Genomic DNA, 17051 nt, shown 5'->3' on the forward strand with positions numbered 1-17051 from the left:
AAAACTAGTTTTTCAGCGGGCATAAACTAAATTGCATTCTTCCAATTCTCCTATGCTTCCAATTAAAGACCCACTACTTTCCAGCTCCACACTGATCTCATTACTAAAGCCAGTGTGCTTGCGGTATTTCAACGGAAACATCCTTTTCCCTTTTGCATTTATGTTTTTGATCCATTCGTCTCTGTCTTTGTAAGGACATGGGTATGATCTGGTCTTCTGAGTTGGCTTGTATTGTGGTCTTTAGGTCGTAAAATGAAGTTAAAAGTAAAAAAAAAAACTAAATAGATGTGATGATTTCAAAGGATTACAAAATACAAACAGGTACAAACACATGCAATTAAGTAAGTTTCGGTGTTGGCCGTCCCACTTCTGGTTGTTGTCACATGCGTGTGTGTATGTTATTACATGATTTGGGTTTTGAAAGGATAATCCCCCTGAACCCTTGGTAATCTGGGTAAATTTTAGATTACTATGTATCAACACAGATCAAAATAGGCTTCATTCTGCTCTCAAATCTCCCAAGGTACATTTATCCGTTGGTGGCTGAATGACAGTGGCCTAAACAGCGTTTTCTGTGGTTCACATGCAATTCTGTACTACAGCTGTCAATAACAGACAGCCAATTCAAAAATTGGACTAATAATAGATGCTGGATTGGAGGTTACGGCCAAAAACCTAACACATATTTCTTTAATGTCCTTTTACAAAATGTCAGTGTGCAATTTTGGTCTACGTGTAGTCGACTGATTGATGATTATGCCCTTACTTCATCAATATGAGGCAATACAAGAGAAGGTATTAAAGATAATGAGACAACTATATGTGATGTCATATTTATGCAAAAATAGAAATGCTTTATTTGTATATATTTTTATTCTCTTCTAAATATTTTGGGGTCTCAACACATCCACAAGTAAGTCTACTTGGAAACGCCCACTCAAAACATTCAGCAATTTTGGATTAGTCATAGTTTAGGAGTTAATGCTGTTTTCTGGGAGATTGATCCATTTATATAAATGTATTTTCCCCCAATATGCTGATCAAAATATTTGATGAGCTGGAAAAAAGGTTTTCACTGGTCATCGGTACGTTTAATCCGCTAACAAAACCATTTAAATTTTCTGTCTCAGTTCATTAGATATTTTGAAAGGAGTAACTGCGATCCTTAACAGTGTTTTCAGTGAGCTCAAAGACTAAATGTAGAGTATGTAATTATTAATAAAATACATGCAGATTTATTCTTAATATACTCTTCGTAGTAAAACAGAGGTGAATAACAGCAAAAACTCACAATTAAAATAAGTCTATTTTTTTTTATTGCCTCATGCATTTTCTATTCAGTGAAAAAGGCACTATATTGTGTAATCTTTATGTGTTTCCGATGATTTTCACATTTTTCTGAGTGGAAAATACGATGAGATTTAGCTTCTCAAAGGAGGCAATAAAAAAATCGCCTGATCTGGACCCATGGAAAAATTGAGGTCTGCCCATAGAAGATAATATAAATCGTATTCTAAAAAACGCAAGCCCGCGAGGGAGCATGAAACATCCTTCATGACACCGGCTTGTGATCCCATTAATGGACTCTCTGCGGGCTTTGTGACATCAAATGCAAGACAATGGAAGTTTAGTTTTCTCTCTGACTCTCAGTGCAGAAGAGCCAAGCCACTCTGTAAAAGTCTGAATTTGCGAAGCCGCAGTCGCATGGGAAATGCTCTGGGCCTGGGCTCTCTCTCACCCGTACCCCTGACTTTATTTTTTAACTACACCACACAGCTGTCTCAGGGATTGTTTTTGTTTTTTCATGAATAGGAAGCTGAAAACGTTCATTCCTTTGAGCCAGACTTAAGCAAAAGCAAGACTGAAGGTGGTAAAAAAAAAAAAAAAGGAGATTTTACATTAATGCTAAGATTTTAATGGTGACCACGTAGTCTGATATGAAGTGAGTCCTTTAACTAAATAAGGCATTTTATTTCTCTGATTATCACCACACATACATGATGATGCTAATAATCAATAGAGAAAAGAATAAGAGAAAAAAAGGAAACTTAAATACGCAACCCTAAGACCTATTGCTCTCGCCCTCAGAATGACGCAAACCTGTGCTGCAAGGGTTAAATGTAACACCAATCTCAGTCGAGTGAGATACATTTATCTTCTGATACTTAGGGATTTTCCCACGGGATCGTAACATGCACTTGCAATTGATGAGTTTTCACACTGCAGATCAATGTACAACTGAGGGATGTAAAAGTAGAAGAAAAAAAAAGCATACTTGGATCTGACAAGATAGCATCTGTCTTGGGAGCAAACTGGTCGCAGCGCAGTCCATGGTAACCCTCCTTACACCTGCGAAAAGGAGACAGACATGAGATAAGACAATGAGGTGAGTCAAGCCGAGCAAGAAGTAGCAAAGTACATCATGAACTACTGGTTGGAGAGACACAGATAAGAGAAGTCGAGAACAGGGAGACTCGAAAGAAGTGTGACTGGTCGGTAAAAAAAAAAAAGGCGCAGTGCTCGCTGAGGAATAAGGTGGTGGATGGGGGTTACACAGAAGCCATCGAGAGAAGAAAGAGAGGCAGGGGAAGATAGTTGGGCAGGCCTAAGCAGTGCCTGCAGCCTCAGCGATAGCACATGACTGACAGGAATGCCAGGTCCTCGGGGACGAAATTGGGGAACTGGGATGGGAGCAGCGGAAGATCTACAGTGGAAAGGAAGCTGCCAATGGTTGGATCACTCATCTAAACAAAGTCCTGGCAAAGTACGGATACGCGCCTTCCTTGTCAAATAAATAACCCGCTATTGTTGACTCCTGCAGATCCTTCAGCAACTGTCACGAAAACAGCCAATGAAATGATGATGTCACCCATTTGGCTGCAGGTGTTTGCGTATATCAGACGGCAACTATGCCACGCTGATTAAAAGAATGAAAGTCATTCTACTACGTTTTTAGCAATTCTGTGCCGGTAACTTAAAAAACAAAAAAAGCTTTCCCTCCCAAAAAAGAAGCAGCTGATAAAGTTGCAACAGTTTTGGAGTTCTCATCAATAAACAATGGTTTTGGCACAATCCTCAGTAGTTTTTCTCTCAAAGAGGAAAGAAGTATTTTGCCTCTGCAATGGCGGCCGTGCTGTGATCACATTCGGATGGCTGATCCATCCCTCAGCTATTCCGCAGCTTACGGGAGACAATTGGCGGATTTGCTCTGATGTGTCTGCCTCTTCCTAAACTTCGGCGTGAGGGAGTGACTTGTCAGAGTTGTCTATTTTTCCCACTTTCGCATCAGTGTCATGACATCCTTTAGGTAAACCTGTGGGATTTACGCTCACACATTACGCATCAATATCAGTCCGAACATTCCCGACAGTCTCCCACCCCACGCATAATATGATGCATCGGGATGAGCGGCAGGTAGAAGTGAGTGATTGCGTCTTACTCAGGTTGGATTGACCTGGTTGGGTAAAATAAAACAAGAATGCAACACAGGTAGCAACAGTTTGCTCATGAAGGCTGGCCTCTTTGTTAACATTTAAAACTACATTAAAATGCCAATGGTTCCTTCTGTTTCTCTTCATTGAAGGCAGTTTCTTATCCCTCTTGGATTTTCTACAACACAACATGGAACCACACATTCCACGAGAATGAAATTTGGCACACGATCCTCTAATTTCATGCTGGCTCAATTTGATGGTAGCGCTAATGCAGCGGCATCTGTATTTTAATTAGGCGTCGATTATTTGTACTTTTCGTCCATTTGGTGATTTTGCGCCTCGGAACGAAGACGCTCCCGCCACGGGAGATTGTGTGTCATTTGTGTTGTGAAGATTAGGTGGAAAGCTTCAATTTTGGAGTTTTTTTTTTTTTGAGACCAGTTTGCATTTCCACCAAGAGAAGCCGCCTCTTAGCACAAGATTCCAAAAATTCATTCAATGCGGGGCATTCAACATTTCCTGATGAAGCTTTTAAGCTGCATTGACAGCATCTTTGGCTACTTCGACGAAGCATAAATGTGAATACAACACAACACAACACAGCAGACAAAGACTCTATCAATGAAAGTACCAGGGTGCAGAATTAATGCACATAAGGTTGCAAACTCGTCTCTCCCGTTTCCCTATCAAGGTTGTTTTGATGTAAAAAGGAGCCAGTATTCAGCTTCACTATTAATAGTTCTTGTAGGGGGAAAAATATATTAGTTTCAGGTTAATATACAAAAATAAAAAAGAACAAAAATACTATTATGACCTGAAAGAGGCAAAAAATCTATATAGAGGGGGATTCTGATCCCCTTTCAAATAAACATTTCATGCATTGTTTTTTTCACCATGAAAAATACAGATTACAGACATTAAAAATAAATTTAATGATGAACAATAGACTTAGGTGGGCATGTCAGAAAGGCTTTGATCAGCAAGCCAGTCACATCATTTTGCTGTAATCGCTGATTCGGCCATTTTGTAATACACGGCTGTAAGACCTCTAAATTTGCCCTTAAATCGTGGACTTCATTTACTGTTCGAATGGCATGCAAAAATTATCCTTCAAACAAACCTTCTGAATCAAAGCTAAGACTCTCTCTTTATGTTATTCCCAAAGTAATAAGAGAAAAACAATCATGGGGGGGATAGGAAATGCAAGTTATTCCCCAAACCCTCTTTCAACTCTGTACTTCACAAATACACAAGCACAAGGTGGTGCAAGAATATGTCATCGTATCACATTGGTTTTTTTTGTAGATTTCTGTACATGTGTTTTGTTGCATGTTTGCTTGACTGTCTCTTGTAAAAGTCGATTTTTAAATCTCCGTGAGACCTCTGAGTCATATAAAGATGGAATTAAATACAATAAATAAAGGCAATTGCTCTTACCTGGACATTTCTGACTAACACGTGAAAAACATGAGGGTTTTAGTTCGCAAAATCTTGTTTAAGTATCGTGCATATTTAACCATGAGATCTTGATTTTGGTGCATTTGTGAGCCAGGATGGAGTTTACTTAATTACACAATATGGCATTGAACATATCAACAGTAGTCAGTGTGCATACATCAGTGTGCACCTGTGCAGGAAAAACAACAGAAGACAAGAGAATTCAACAGGATCTGTGATCCAAATGAGAACAGAAAAATGTATAGCACAAAGAATCCATTTAATAAGTTATCATTAATCACCGTCACAACAGCCCATTAAAAACAGAACAAGCATTTCAGAAATGGAATATGCAAAGGAACGTGGGGCCATATGATGCGTAAAGCGCCAGTCCGAATGACAGATTGATGTCAAATTAATTACCAAATTAAAGCTGCTGCCATAGGAGATAAATCAGGGGCCAACGTAGAAGAAGTTTAAAATACAGGAGGATCCAGGGAGAAGCTGGAGTTGAATAATTACATTACATCTAAACATTAGTTAGATGCTAACCCTTTGCAAAACAAATCAAATGAATATTACGAGAAAACAAGGAGGATTTGACTGTTCGAAATAGTGATGCCATTGCTATCTCAGCCTTGACGTGTAAACGCCTCTTCTTTATAATTTCAGATAACAACAGTTTCCTTGATTTGGTGGTGTTTGCGCCGCCTTTCTTTCTTTCTTTCTTTTCACTGTTCCAATCTGAGATAAACAGCCAATCTTATCCTGAAAGTTCAGGGGAGGAACCCCAAGGCGAACACTCAGCTTTCAAGGGTAAATTGCCTCTTCCCTTCCATCACTTGGCTCTGGCCGACATCACACCTTCTGTCCCTGGGTGTGAGTTGAGACGCCTAGTTGGTATTCTGAATCACAAACCCAAAGGCAGAGTGGTGCTCTGGCTATCTGTTTACGTCTGGGCTTGCTTTCTGTTTGTCTATCCTCCTAGCATCTTTGTTGCGCTGTGAAACAAGCTCGGCCGTCCCTCAATGAGACGCAAACAATGCTTTGTAAATGTGTTTTGTGTGAACATGGCGTCAAATGCCTGAATGAATGATAAACAATGGGAGATAATGGTGCGCTTTGAGGATGCGCTCGGGTGTGGGTCTCCGACGGGATACGCAGAAGAACAAGAGCTTGCATTTATGTGTGTGTGTGTGTGTTTGTGTGTGCATTGGTGTGTTTCAGAAAGAGGGGTGAATATCTGAAAGGGAGCACAGATGTTTTTGAGGACTGGGGCACATGTGGCAGATTTTCTTGATTGTGAGCATCCTACCCTGCAGCCGCGCTGCATGTCAGCAGAAGCTATAGAATCTGTGCATGTTTCCCCGCCTCCTGCTCCGGAGCTATGTGAGACCATGCCCAGCTGTTTTTACACATGTTCCCGTCGCAGAGAAAACACACCTCTGAGTCTGGAGGATGACGAAGGGGTGTGGCGCACTGCCTCATGACTAATCACCATCCGGTCTATTCATTAGCATGAGGAGAAATGGAGGATAGTTTGAGTGCAAGGGGAGGGAAAAGTGTTACGAGGAGGAGCGAAGGGATACGATCGTGTCGGGCAAATGTATTGATTTGTCTTTTGACACTGATGCATAAGTCCTGTGAAATAACTTTACGAGGGCTTTTACAGATGAAGCAGAAGGCAGGATCCAGAGCTTAAACACATACAACACACACACACAGACAAACTCTCGATTGGCTTTGAATGAACTAAATCACCTGCAATGACACAGGAAGCTCTGTTGCAGTCAAAGTATAGCAATTTTAGCTCAAGTTAACAGTTCACGATTTGGCTTGGGAACAGGAGATCCAGTTTTAAATTTATCCGAACACTTTAAAGCTACAGCTCAAAAGAAAATATGTTTTTTTTTGCGTGAAGAAGACTGAATTCTCTCGTCTGCCATGTGAGGTAAATAGTCTTATCTTAGTCTAGGATAAGAATTGGATAAAGGGGGAAACTTCGCCCGGGAAATTGTGACTCACATAGAACTTTTAAAAAAAGCCCCAATGTATTTTTCACAGGCAATTTATTTTTCTCCAAATGAAAGAATGAAGATTTAGTTTGTTGATATGTGAACCTTAGAGGTGCAAATGTTGTACCCTTTTTATTTCTTATTAATTATTATTATAGTTCAAAACACATTATCAAATATTTCATTATTAAAACATCAATTTGTTTCATATGTTTTCTTAGAGGCAGGTATTTTCTTTGTTTCTTTAATAGCCTGAAATCTAAATTCTGAAAGCAGTTACCGGTAGGTGATTTAATCTCTGATTTGAGCATTCTGCCTCATGTAGTTTTAAAGCCCCTTAAAAGAAAAGGTTAAAGGCTGGTTACTCCCTCCGTCTGTATGAAAAGCCCTCCAACTACAAGATTTGATTGATCTCGGTTAAATGTGTGTAACTAAAACAGGTCAACCCTGAACCGTGGGACACCGCTATTACTAGTCTTTACTGGATGAAACTAATAACTCCTTCTGCTGGAAAGAACACATGTCATAAATGAAGGCATGGTGCCAAGACCCCACTTTAGATGTAATCGATGCATCATACCAAGAAGCTAACACCAAGTATCTAGAAATAATATAAAACCAGGCTGGAGAGGAACTTTATTTGTTTTTTTTTTATCAAGTATTTAAACGAAGACCAGGAGGTGGCTGAGGGAGCACAGTCGATTCCAGCTGCATTTGCTTCCCCCCCCAGTTGAATTCTTAACACTGGGAAGGTCTGACTGACTCACATCATTTTAAGAAAGAAAGTATTGGATCTTGAACTAATTCCCATAACAAATAAGAACACATAGTGCACATATACTTTACGTAAGCAGCCACACAGCCATCCCTTCATTGCTTTACACTATCAAAGCCTAATCAGTGGCGAGCACTTCTCTCATTGATACAGATAAGGTACGAGGGAGGAAGGAGCAATTCTGCGCTGCTATCTGTCTGAATGTATTTGTGATAAAAAAATAAAAAAAAAATTAGAAAATGAAAATTTATTCCAACCTGCATTTTTCTCATGAGCCATACATACAGTATTTCTATGTGGCTTTTGCAGTTGTGCTAATACCTATGGCAGTTTTAGGAGGCATCTGCATTCAAACAGAAGAGGTCAAGAAGAGGCTAAGCCAAAGTCTAAAGAGGCGAAGCTATAGAGACGTGATCACTTTTGAATAATGACAATAAGGGAACGGGTGGATATAAACTCAAGAGCGGTAAAATCATTGCTGTCATACATTTAGGTTGACTTGATTGTGTTGGAGACAAAACAGAGGACAAACAACAGAGCATTCACATTGTCATTTCATTTGCATGGTGCATGAACAAAGTGAAGCATGATGTAAAGTGCCATAATATTGTGATTAAAATCTAGATTGTCTTTCAAGCAACGAGACACTATTGAACATGCAAACACGGTTAATTAGATCTTCATTAGGTTCCTGATTAATGAACTCGTTGCTGCCGTGGTGCATGAGGTTAAGTAAGATTAAACTGTCCTCATTCCTTTCATACGCTTGCTATTTGTATCTTGTACACCAGAGATACAAAATGCATTCAAGACAATTCTTTAGTGTACATTGCATTGCATTTTCTTGAGCTTCACTCTGGCATAATAATTGCTGCTGCAATGTTCCTGTTTTTGCTGCAGGGATCATTACATTTTCATCAGCTTGGACAGTAAACAAGGAGGGCAACAGCCATCTCATTCATCTCGATAAAAAAACTCAAATACAATTTTGCTATCAAATTTCATCCAATCTAAGGAGTGAAATAAAAGTTTCAACACAACAGAACGAGCCACACACAGCACCCAATGTCTTTGTTTGGTGTGACCCTTCAACCAGGCTACGAGATGCCATTTAGATCTTAGAAGATGAAGATGTCCCAACTGCCTTGCAGGGTTAGTATGGGAGCCTTGGGAGCTGGCGTTGTATCGCGCAGGAGTGCACACTACATCATGACGCTGCTCCCAAGCTGCGAGTGTGTAACAGGTGCTGTTTCAAAAGACCAGAGATAAAGGGGGAATGAAAAGGGTGAGGGGGTATGGAAAGCAGTGAGAGACAGGGGTTGGGGGGGGGGGGGGGGGGGGGTGCTGAAGGGGATGTGTTCCTCTTCATCTTCAGAGATTTATTTTTGCTTTTCTTTATGTGTGTGTGCATGAGTGCACAAGCACTGTTTTTTGAAGAGAGTAATTCCTTAGGCTACACAATAAGAATGGCTTTTACCAGCAGTTCATGCAGGTAAAATATTCAGAAGATTCCTTGTTCCTATTTGGAATAACACTAGTCATCTGCATTGTGTTCCTTTAACCCCTACAAGTCACCTCTTTTATATTATATTTCCTGCTTGACTCATCTCTTGCAACGCTTTATTGGTTCCACACTGGACTGAAAGAACCAGAGATGCATGTTCTATTTCAGTGGCTTTTGTCAGTGTAAGTACAACAGAGCACATTGGGTAATAATAAAGAAATCATCCATAATTGTTCCTTATGCTGGATATCCTGCGTATTTACATAACAATTGTAAAATATAATCATTTCACTTGGTCTGCACAGCTTTTGAATTTTTATATAATTTGAAACCCTTTATATTTGCTTGGACTTTTAATTAAAGTTTTTTTCTCAATTTTCTTTTTATTTCTGGTTTCTGTTTTATTTATTTTTACTTTCTATTGTATATGTTATCATCTGTTGTCTTTTTTATTGCCATTGCTTCAGGTTTTAATGGGTTATTTCATTTTCATTGTCAAGCACTTCCCTTGGATGAAAAGTGATAAATATATTCTTCTTATCGGCACCAGAATCAATATTATTTTTACTCAAGAATCAGCATTATGTTACTGTTAACAGTGCAATGCGAGTCATGCCTCATGGCCAGGAGTAATAACTTCTGTTGCTGACGTCTTCCAATAAACATTTTACTGGGAGTCCATTTCACTGTATTTATTGGTCCCTTTTATATTTCTCATTTTGTTGAGTGCAGCAACGTTGCTCATAGAATCTCTCTCTGGGATTAATAAAGTATTCTGATTCTAATTTTGGGTGAAGCTCGGAGATAAATATATAAAGGCCTGAACTGCTGGTGATTTATTCTTGTCAGTCAAAGAAATAACATATGTGCAGCTATTTTCCATGTCTGACCTGGTTTTACGCTAACCAACACTGTTGAGTGTCCCAGTTTTTTATTTGGTATGCTGAAATTTCCAGGTTGATAGAAGCGAGCTGCATGAATAATCTGACAGACATCATCAAGTCTAAAAACAACAGGAAGGCCCCACAAGGGTCGTCAGAGTAATGCCTTTATGGATCACCAGCCATCTCTGTGACCGTGAGTCATTAGATGTCCCTTTGCAGATGTCTGCCAGCCACAACGTACTGCATTGCAGCTTTAGCAGGGGGTTGATGAACTGTAACCTTGAGAGAGAATAATGTGATCATTAAAAAGCAATAAAGAAAAAATGTCTAGAGAGATGGGAAATAGCCCACAAGGGCCCCTTGCTAGTCAACAAGGTGTGCAGAAGCTTTATCCTCTTTGGTATCCATTTACATGATCCTTTAGGACTTGTACCAACGAAGAAGTAATTGAGTTCTGTTTGGAACCAAGACAACATTGCAGTCCTGACATAACTCACCAGTCACATCACCACGGCAGGAGTGGGGGCGTGACCTGAATAAACCACTTCCTTCTGGTTAGTAATTGAAGATGCAACAAAGCCTTGTATGAACACACAGTATAAAAGGGGGCTTCTGTCTTGGAGACGACGATCCTCTCAGAGCAATGTAGGTAACTGGCATGCCATATAGTGAAAACATGGCTTGAGTGCATTTAAATCTCACATGGACTCAAATGTGCCATGCCTTACAGAGCCAAACGAGTTCACATGCATTTGTGTTACATCATTTTAAATACGTTGGAAATGCATATAAAAAACAAGTTTTAAAATCGATTCTTTCTGACAGCCACTTAAATGTGTTGAATTATTTCAGAGAGGAAGTCCTCTGTATACTTGCAGAATTTATGTTTGCCTGTGAAATCTCTACCCCTATATAAAAAAAGACTTTATTAGTCTAAAGCTTCCTTAACCTTCTTCTCATGTGAACAGCAATGGAGTGGTGGACAGATAACCGAGAAGCAACCTCCTAAATAAGCCTTAAGTGCTGTAAATAAAGGAGTAAATGCAAATTCAATATCATAGGATGAGAGGGATGTGTGGCTGCAGACCCGCAATTCCGTCTTAAAGGAGACGCTATTTACAGTAAAGATGATTGGGCTATGATTATAGGGAGGAAAAGTGAGTCCTTTCATGCTTTTCATATGCATGACACTTGGCACAACCTATCCATCTAGTTTCATGGATTGCTATAATCTGATGCTTTAGGACTACAATCAGCAACATACACCATGTGAATCTTCATGTCCCGGGAATCAGCGTCTCCGTTTCATTTTCTTCCAACAAGTAAAAAGTGCCGCCTCTGCAGATTGTCTTTAAATGACTTTACCGTTGGATGGACATCTGCTAAACAGCTGACCAATCTCATTGCTCCCTGATGTTTTATTCACCAAACGCTAAAGCATCCCCCCCCCCCCCCCCCCCCCCCCCACCCAGGATTTAATCATCAGACTGGTTGGTAGGGAAACGCTAATAGCAACCGAAGCTGAAATGAGTTTGCTTGATTTTCTGCCTCTTGGAGCCACATCCCCTCTTGGAGGAATAATAATAGAAACGGTGACGGACATTACTCTGTGGAGGTGGGCCTTATCGAAGCGGCTCTCCACGTCTGCGTGAGATGGCTCAACGGGTTAAAGCATGTCTGAATGTAAATGTAAAATTGTAGTTCATAGTCATTTATTTCACCTATGCAGAGCCTTTGTAGTTACACTTTAGTCAAACATAAGAAATAATACTGATGTTTTTTTTTATTTCAGAATAAATATAATAATATAAATACATACTAATAGTTGTATTTTAGTACATACTCAGCTGTTGAACATAACAGTACTTTGCCCCAATATGTTAAAATAGTGACACTGTAATTGCCCTCAAGATGAAAAAACATACTACAATCACAAACACCAGATTAAGCTGTGGATTTCTGAACAAACATCAATGATATTAGTCACGCTCAATTCCCCGCTTCATGTCTTGCCCTACATAGTACAAATCTGGCTGTTTTCCTTTAGGTATCTGGGGGATCATTTTGCTCTGTGATGCATAACAGAGTGCAAAAGCCACAGCGCCACTTGGCTCCAGGTGTTTCCACTGTTCTGCATTCATATTTGCAGCTCATCAAATAGGTTGTGTTAACTTTCTGTTTGCCGGTAGCTGAGCTGTTGTTCTTGTTTTCCTCACATGCTGGCCCATCCTGTATTTTGTTGAGACACTGCAGGATAATTTCAAGCTTTGAAAAATAATGTTTTATATTTTTAGTTTAAAAAATTAAAAAAATGTTGTCTTTTGTGCCCACTGTTTGGGTTGCTGCCAACATTTGTCTCCAAATCTTGAATCCTGTGTGCTGAATTCTACATGATGGAGTTCAAAACTCTGCAAATGCTAATGGATCAAAAAGGTCCAACACACACACACACACACACGCACACACATACACATTGAGAACAGGATACAACACAGTCAAGGCAGTTTTGTCTGTAGATGGAATGTCTTGAAGTCAAACCCTGTGGCTCAGCTACACTACCAATGGTAAAAGATGGATCATGGGGTCCTCTAATTACTGTCACACTGTGACACAATGTAATGATGTATGCTTATGTGTATGTGTGTGTGCCCTACTGAAGAAAGTGCACGTCTTAAAGCAACTGGCTGCACACGGCTACTGTGCCTCCTGCACGCCGATTGGTTGCATGCTTACTTCTGAATGCTGCCTACAAGTGCAAGAGGTTTCCAGGAGTGTGCTCGGATAGAGACGACTTGAGCAGATTACGAAGTGCCCAAACCAGTATCTGGGGAAGAAAGAGATTGCTCCCATTGTGATCATTGTGCCTCAGCCAACCACTCTTGAATAGACGGTTAGATTTCTTCACCCTGCATATAGACGCTGCCGTGAAATTCCACATCGTACAAAATGAATGACGTCATAAACTCACCTGCAAGTCTTTATCGTTAAGTATGTGCAATATCTCACTCTATATTACTCGCTGAATGCATTTCTAATGCTTCCAATCACAGGCAGGAGCAAGGAAGCAATGCACTGTCACAAGACCATAAATTTAGTTTGCTTATTACACATTTATTACACTTGCCAGAGGTAGTATTGATCAGTGCGAGACAAGCAAACTCAAACAATTGATTGCTGCCACCACAGAGTAAGATCTGTGGGTTTCACACACATTTAAGAAGCTTTGAGGAGCCTTTCAAACACAGACAATTGGATTTGACATAATGAAGGAGGAAAAGCTGTTATTTTTTTTTACTTCTACCCATCATTCATTTATTATTTTCTTTACAGTACAGGCACAGGAAGTTCTGATTGACTGGCAGGTTCATTAATACCTTATATGCACAGACAATACAACCAGATACTTTTTAAATGAATTTACGAGAACACAACCTTCTACAACTTTGAAGCCTATATAAATGTTTTTTTGCAGGCAACATTAGATGAGATCTGCTTTGTCATCAATTATGCCATAGACGACAGTTTACAGAACCCAAACCCCCAAAATGCAATTCATAATCGAGACAATTGCCACAATGTGCACGAGAAAAAGGCATGCACGAACAAAATGCAAACAAAGAAACGCTACCTACCCATGCTTAACAATCGGAATACACCATTGTTCTCGCTGTAATCTGAATCTAATTATAACAATTTCAATGAGTCAGTTTAATCTAAGAGGTTTTTAACCCATAACATTAGATCTGCTGTTAAAGGTTTCTGCTTTCCAGAAAAGCATATTTACTTTGAGGCATTTCTCATCTCATTTGAACTATCCAGTGTCAATAAACATTTAATAACCAATTAGAAGTAGTTCAAAGCTTTCACACAAGAAATACAACATAAATAAAATAAACAATTCTCTGACCTGGAATCCAGCTGGAACATGCAAAAAATGAAATATATTGCAGTCTGTTTTTGACAAAACAACATCACTGAAATAATTAAGGGATGGATTTTTGCATCTAGAATTGAAAAATGAGGCTGGGCAGCAGAGCTAAAGCTGCAATTCTAATTGGAAGAGAATTACGCCAGATAAATAACCTTACAGCCTCACTGCAGATGTTGACCATATAGATTTTCTGTGAGGAAGTTGATCTATATCTTTACTATATCACTCTGTAAATATTCCAATATTTTATGATCTGCCTATCCGTGAGTTTTCCTTTTTTCTTTTTTGGACAGATATAAATTGGTATTGATTAAATTCTAATTAAATTCCTTTAATTGAGCTGAGCTGTTAATGGTATCAAAAGATGCACCGCCTGTCCAGGCAAATGCAGCTGCGAGACTCTGTTGCTGAAATTGCCCTTGATCCTATGCCGCTTTGTCAGTGTGGATCTTTTCTACTTGGTGGACTGAGATTTGTTTTTTTCATTCATTATTGTACAAGGTGGAGAAATTAGCCATCCATCCATTTTCTTGTAGACAACCTCAATCGTCTCAGCTAGACGGGGTACAGATGGATGGCGGGGTCCTCAGATTGATGGCCAGCGCATTACGGGGCCATGATGTAATTAACTAGACTTCAGTTTTAAAAAAAAGTTCTAATGTAATGGATGCAGCGGTTCTCTCACAGCTGACTTGAGCCATCAAAGCTATGTATTTAGCCCTTTGGTGAAATTCGCAATATTTTTCTCTGTCAGGGTTTAGAATCATGGCTGAAATGACGAACATGAAAATGATGGAAAATGAGGAATGGGTGAGTCTCAGAACACGGAAACCATCAGCTTGGAGTACATCAATGTCAGTCGAACCCCGTCTCCAACGATGGTAGCTAATTAGATTTTCCCATGCTCAACAAATCATGTTAATATGGAGAAACACAACTCAACAGCCAGCTGACATGTAGCGGTAGCTTTGTCAAGAGAATCAGCCGTGCAGCTTGCTAACGTGGCACGAGAATAAATCGAGGTGATATTACAGATGTAAGTTCTGTTTACATGCAGTGACAAGTGCTGCAGAGGAGGTTGGTTGGCTTTGATCGTGGAAGGTTCAGAAGAAGAATAGGAGTTAATTGTAGGTCATCCTTCACAATAAAGCAGACACTGGATGAGTTAATGGCCGCAAAGCAGGGAATTGATCTAATTTATTCAACGTAAGGTCTGAAATTCCTAAAACAAGGTAATGGTGGCTGTTTCTAACAGGCTCTGTTTCAGTCTTCCAGGCTAACCAAATAGCTATCGCTGTGTTGCTGAGTGACACCAATATTCTATTGTTGTCCTCTTGGCCATTATAATTTCGAATCCGAAATAACCAAGAAGGTTCTTGGATGGATTTTTCTAGTAATATTAGAGAGGATGAATAAAAACAACAAAGACAGTCAAACGGTGCCAACTGGTGCATTTTGCACATGAAATGCTGCACAATTAATTCTTTTTGCATGCATTATTGATGAGCCTGAAAACCATGTACAAATGCAAGGACTCTAATCACTTCTGCTGCTTCCAAAATGACAAACATGTCCGTAAAATCAATCTGATTACACCCAGAAAAAAAGAAAAAAGATTCCATGAATTAAAAAAAGCCAGAAATTCCGGATGCACTCCATCCTGCTCTGTCCTTTCACTTTGAAGTGAAGGTGATGCAGAGATTACATTGTGGAGTAATCAAGGATAACCTTCAGTGTTTTATCTCTGCAGATCAACCCGTTTCTGGTGCTGACACCGGAACAGTGCACAGTCGGATGTTTGATATCGCATTGGCATCAAAACCATTTGAAAAGACTAGTTGTTTCTATTACCTTTCTATTAGACATTTATTATTCTCAAGCATTTCGAAGTGAAGCGTTTGTAGCGCTTGCTACAGCGAGCTTTGAATTAGAGAGCGGAAGCACAATACACCGTCCTTGGCAACACTGCGATGCTTCTGGTGAAATCCCATCACTGACATATTCAAATCAGAGCTTAATCAAAAGCCCAAAAAACATTATTATCCGTCTCTTTCAGATCTGTCTCAGTTTGGGTTCCAGCCGCACTTCTGTCTCTTCATTCATCATTAAATATAAAAGAATCATAGAGGATCTTTCCTTTTAGTCTCCTTATCCTTATTTCCAAAAATAAGTGAGAATTCTACAACATCTTCTTGAAACATTTACACATGTTGTTGAAATTTACTTTCATTCTGGATATAACATTCCAATAACACAAATCCAACCACCCTTAATTGAGATGTGGTGAGATTTTCGCGGCGCCTAAAACAAACCTATCACTTTTGTGACAGATTTACGTGACGAATAATCTGTAACCATGAAAAGCAATCTATTGCTTTCTGCAGAGGACCTCTGGAAAATGCCATCGCTTCAAAAATGTTGATTCAGCTCAAGGAATTCGAAAAAGCCCTGAAGTGTCAAACTGGAAAACAACAACATTAATCATGCTTCTTTCCTTGTTGGACAAAAATATGAATTTATGGTGAGTAAATATTAAAAGAAGATTGGAAAAAATAGCTTCACCACTCAAATGCGTGTTCATCTCTGAGGGCATCCAACGACATGGCCATACATGACAGCCTTGTTTAAACAGGTAAGTATAATAATACAGAACGAGAGCTGCACAGGTGAATGTCTTCCACTCCTGACTTCTCTTTGATGAAAGCAGCAGGAGTCTTCTCGCTCCCTCCTTCTCACGGAGCTGTCAAGCCAGCTCGCTCACATGCAGCGCTTGCCAGCAGAGAGGACCCTGCGTGTTAATGGCAGCGAGCTGGAAATGATTCTCAGCACCTTGTCACGTGGCTTATCTGACCCCCCCCCCCCCGATGGCACCCTCTGCTCAGCAGCTAAGGAACATGTCTATCCTCTCTCGTTGACATTCAGCACTGCCATCATGAACTGCTGTTCTCATCAGATTGAGGGAAAAGAGCAAACGTGCACCTTGAGTGAGATGGGGAGAATTTGAACCGCAGGCGCTAGCAAGCGAGAGCTAGATCCTAGTAGTTTTTTTGGGTTTATTCTGGATTTTTTGA

General features: G+C 39.8%; 1 protein-coding gene across 1 annotated transcript in view; it reads right to left on the minus strand.

Moving 5' to 3' along the window:
• nrg3b (neuregulin 3b) overlaps window positions 1-17051 on the minus strand; it is a 129193-nt gene that overhangs the window by 13378 nt on the left and 98764 nt on the right. Inside the window, exon 3 of the mRNA XM_068754760.1 lies at window positions 2276-2349. Within this exon, the coding sequence (XP_068610861.1) occupies window positions 2276-2349 (74 nt within the window). The remainder of the gene's footprint in view (window positions 1-2275; window positions 2350-17051) is intronic.

This window comes from Brachionichthys hirsutus, chromosome 21 (genome assembly GCF_040956055.1).
Source record: "Brachionichthys hirsutus isolate HB-005 chromosome 21, CSIRO-AGI_Bhir_v1, whole genome shotgun sequence".
In the NCBI taxonomy this organism is placed as follows: Eukaryota; Metazoa; Chordata; class Actinopteri; order Lophiiformes; family Brachionichthyidae; genus Brachionichthys; species Brachionichthys hirsutus.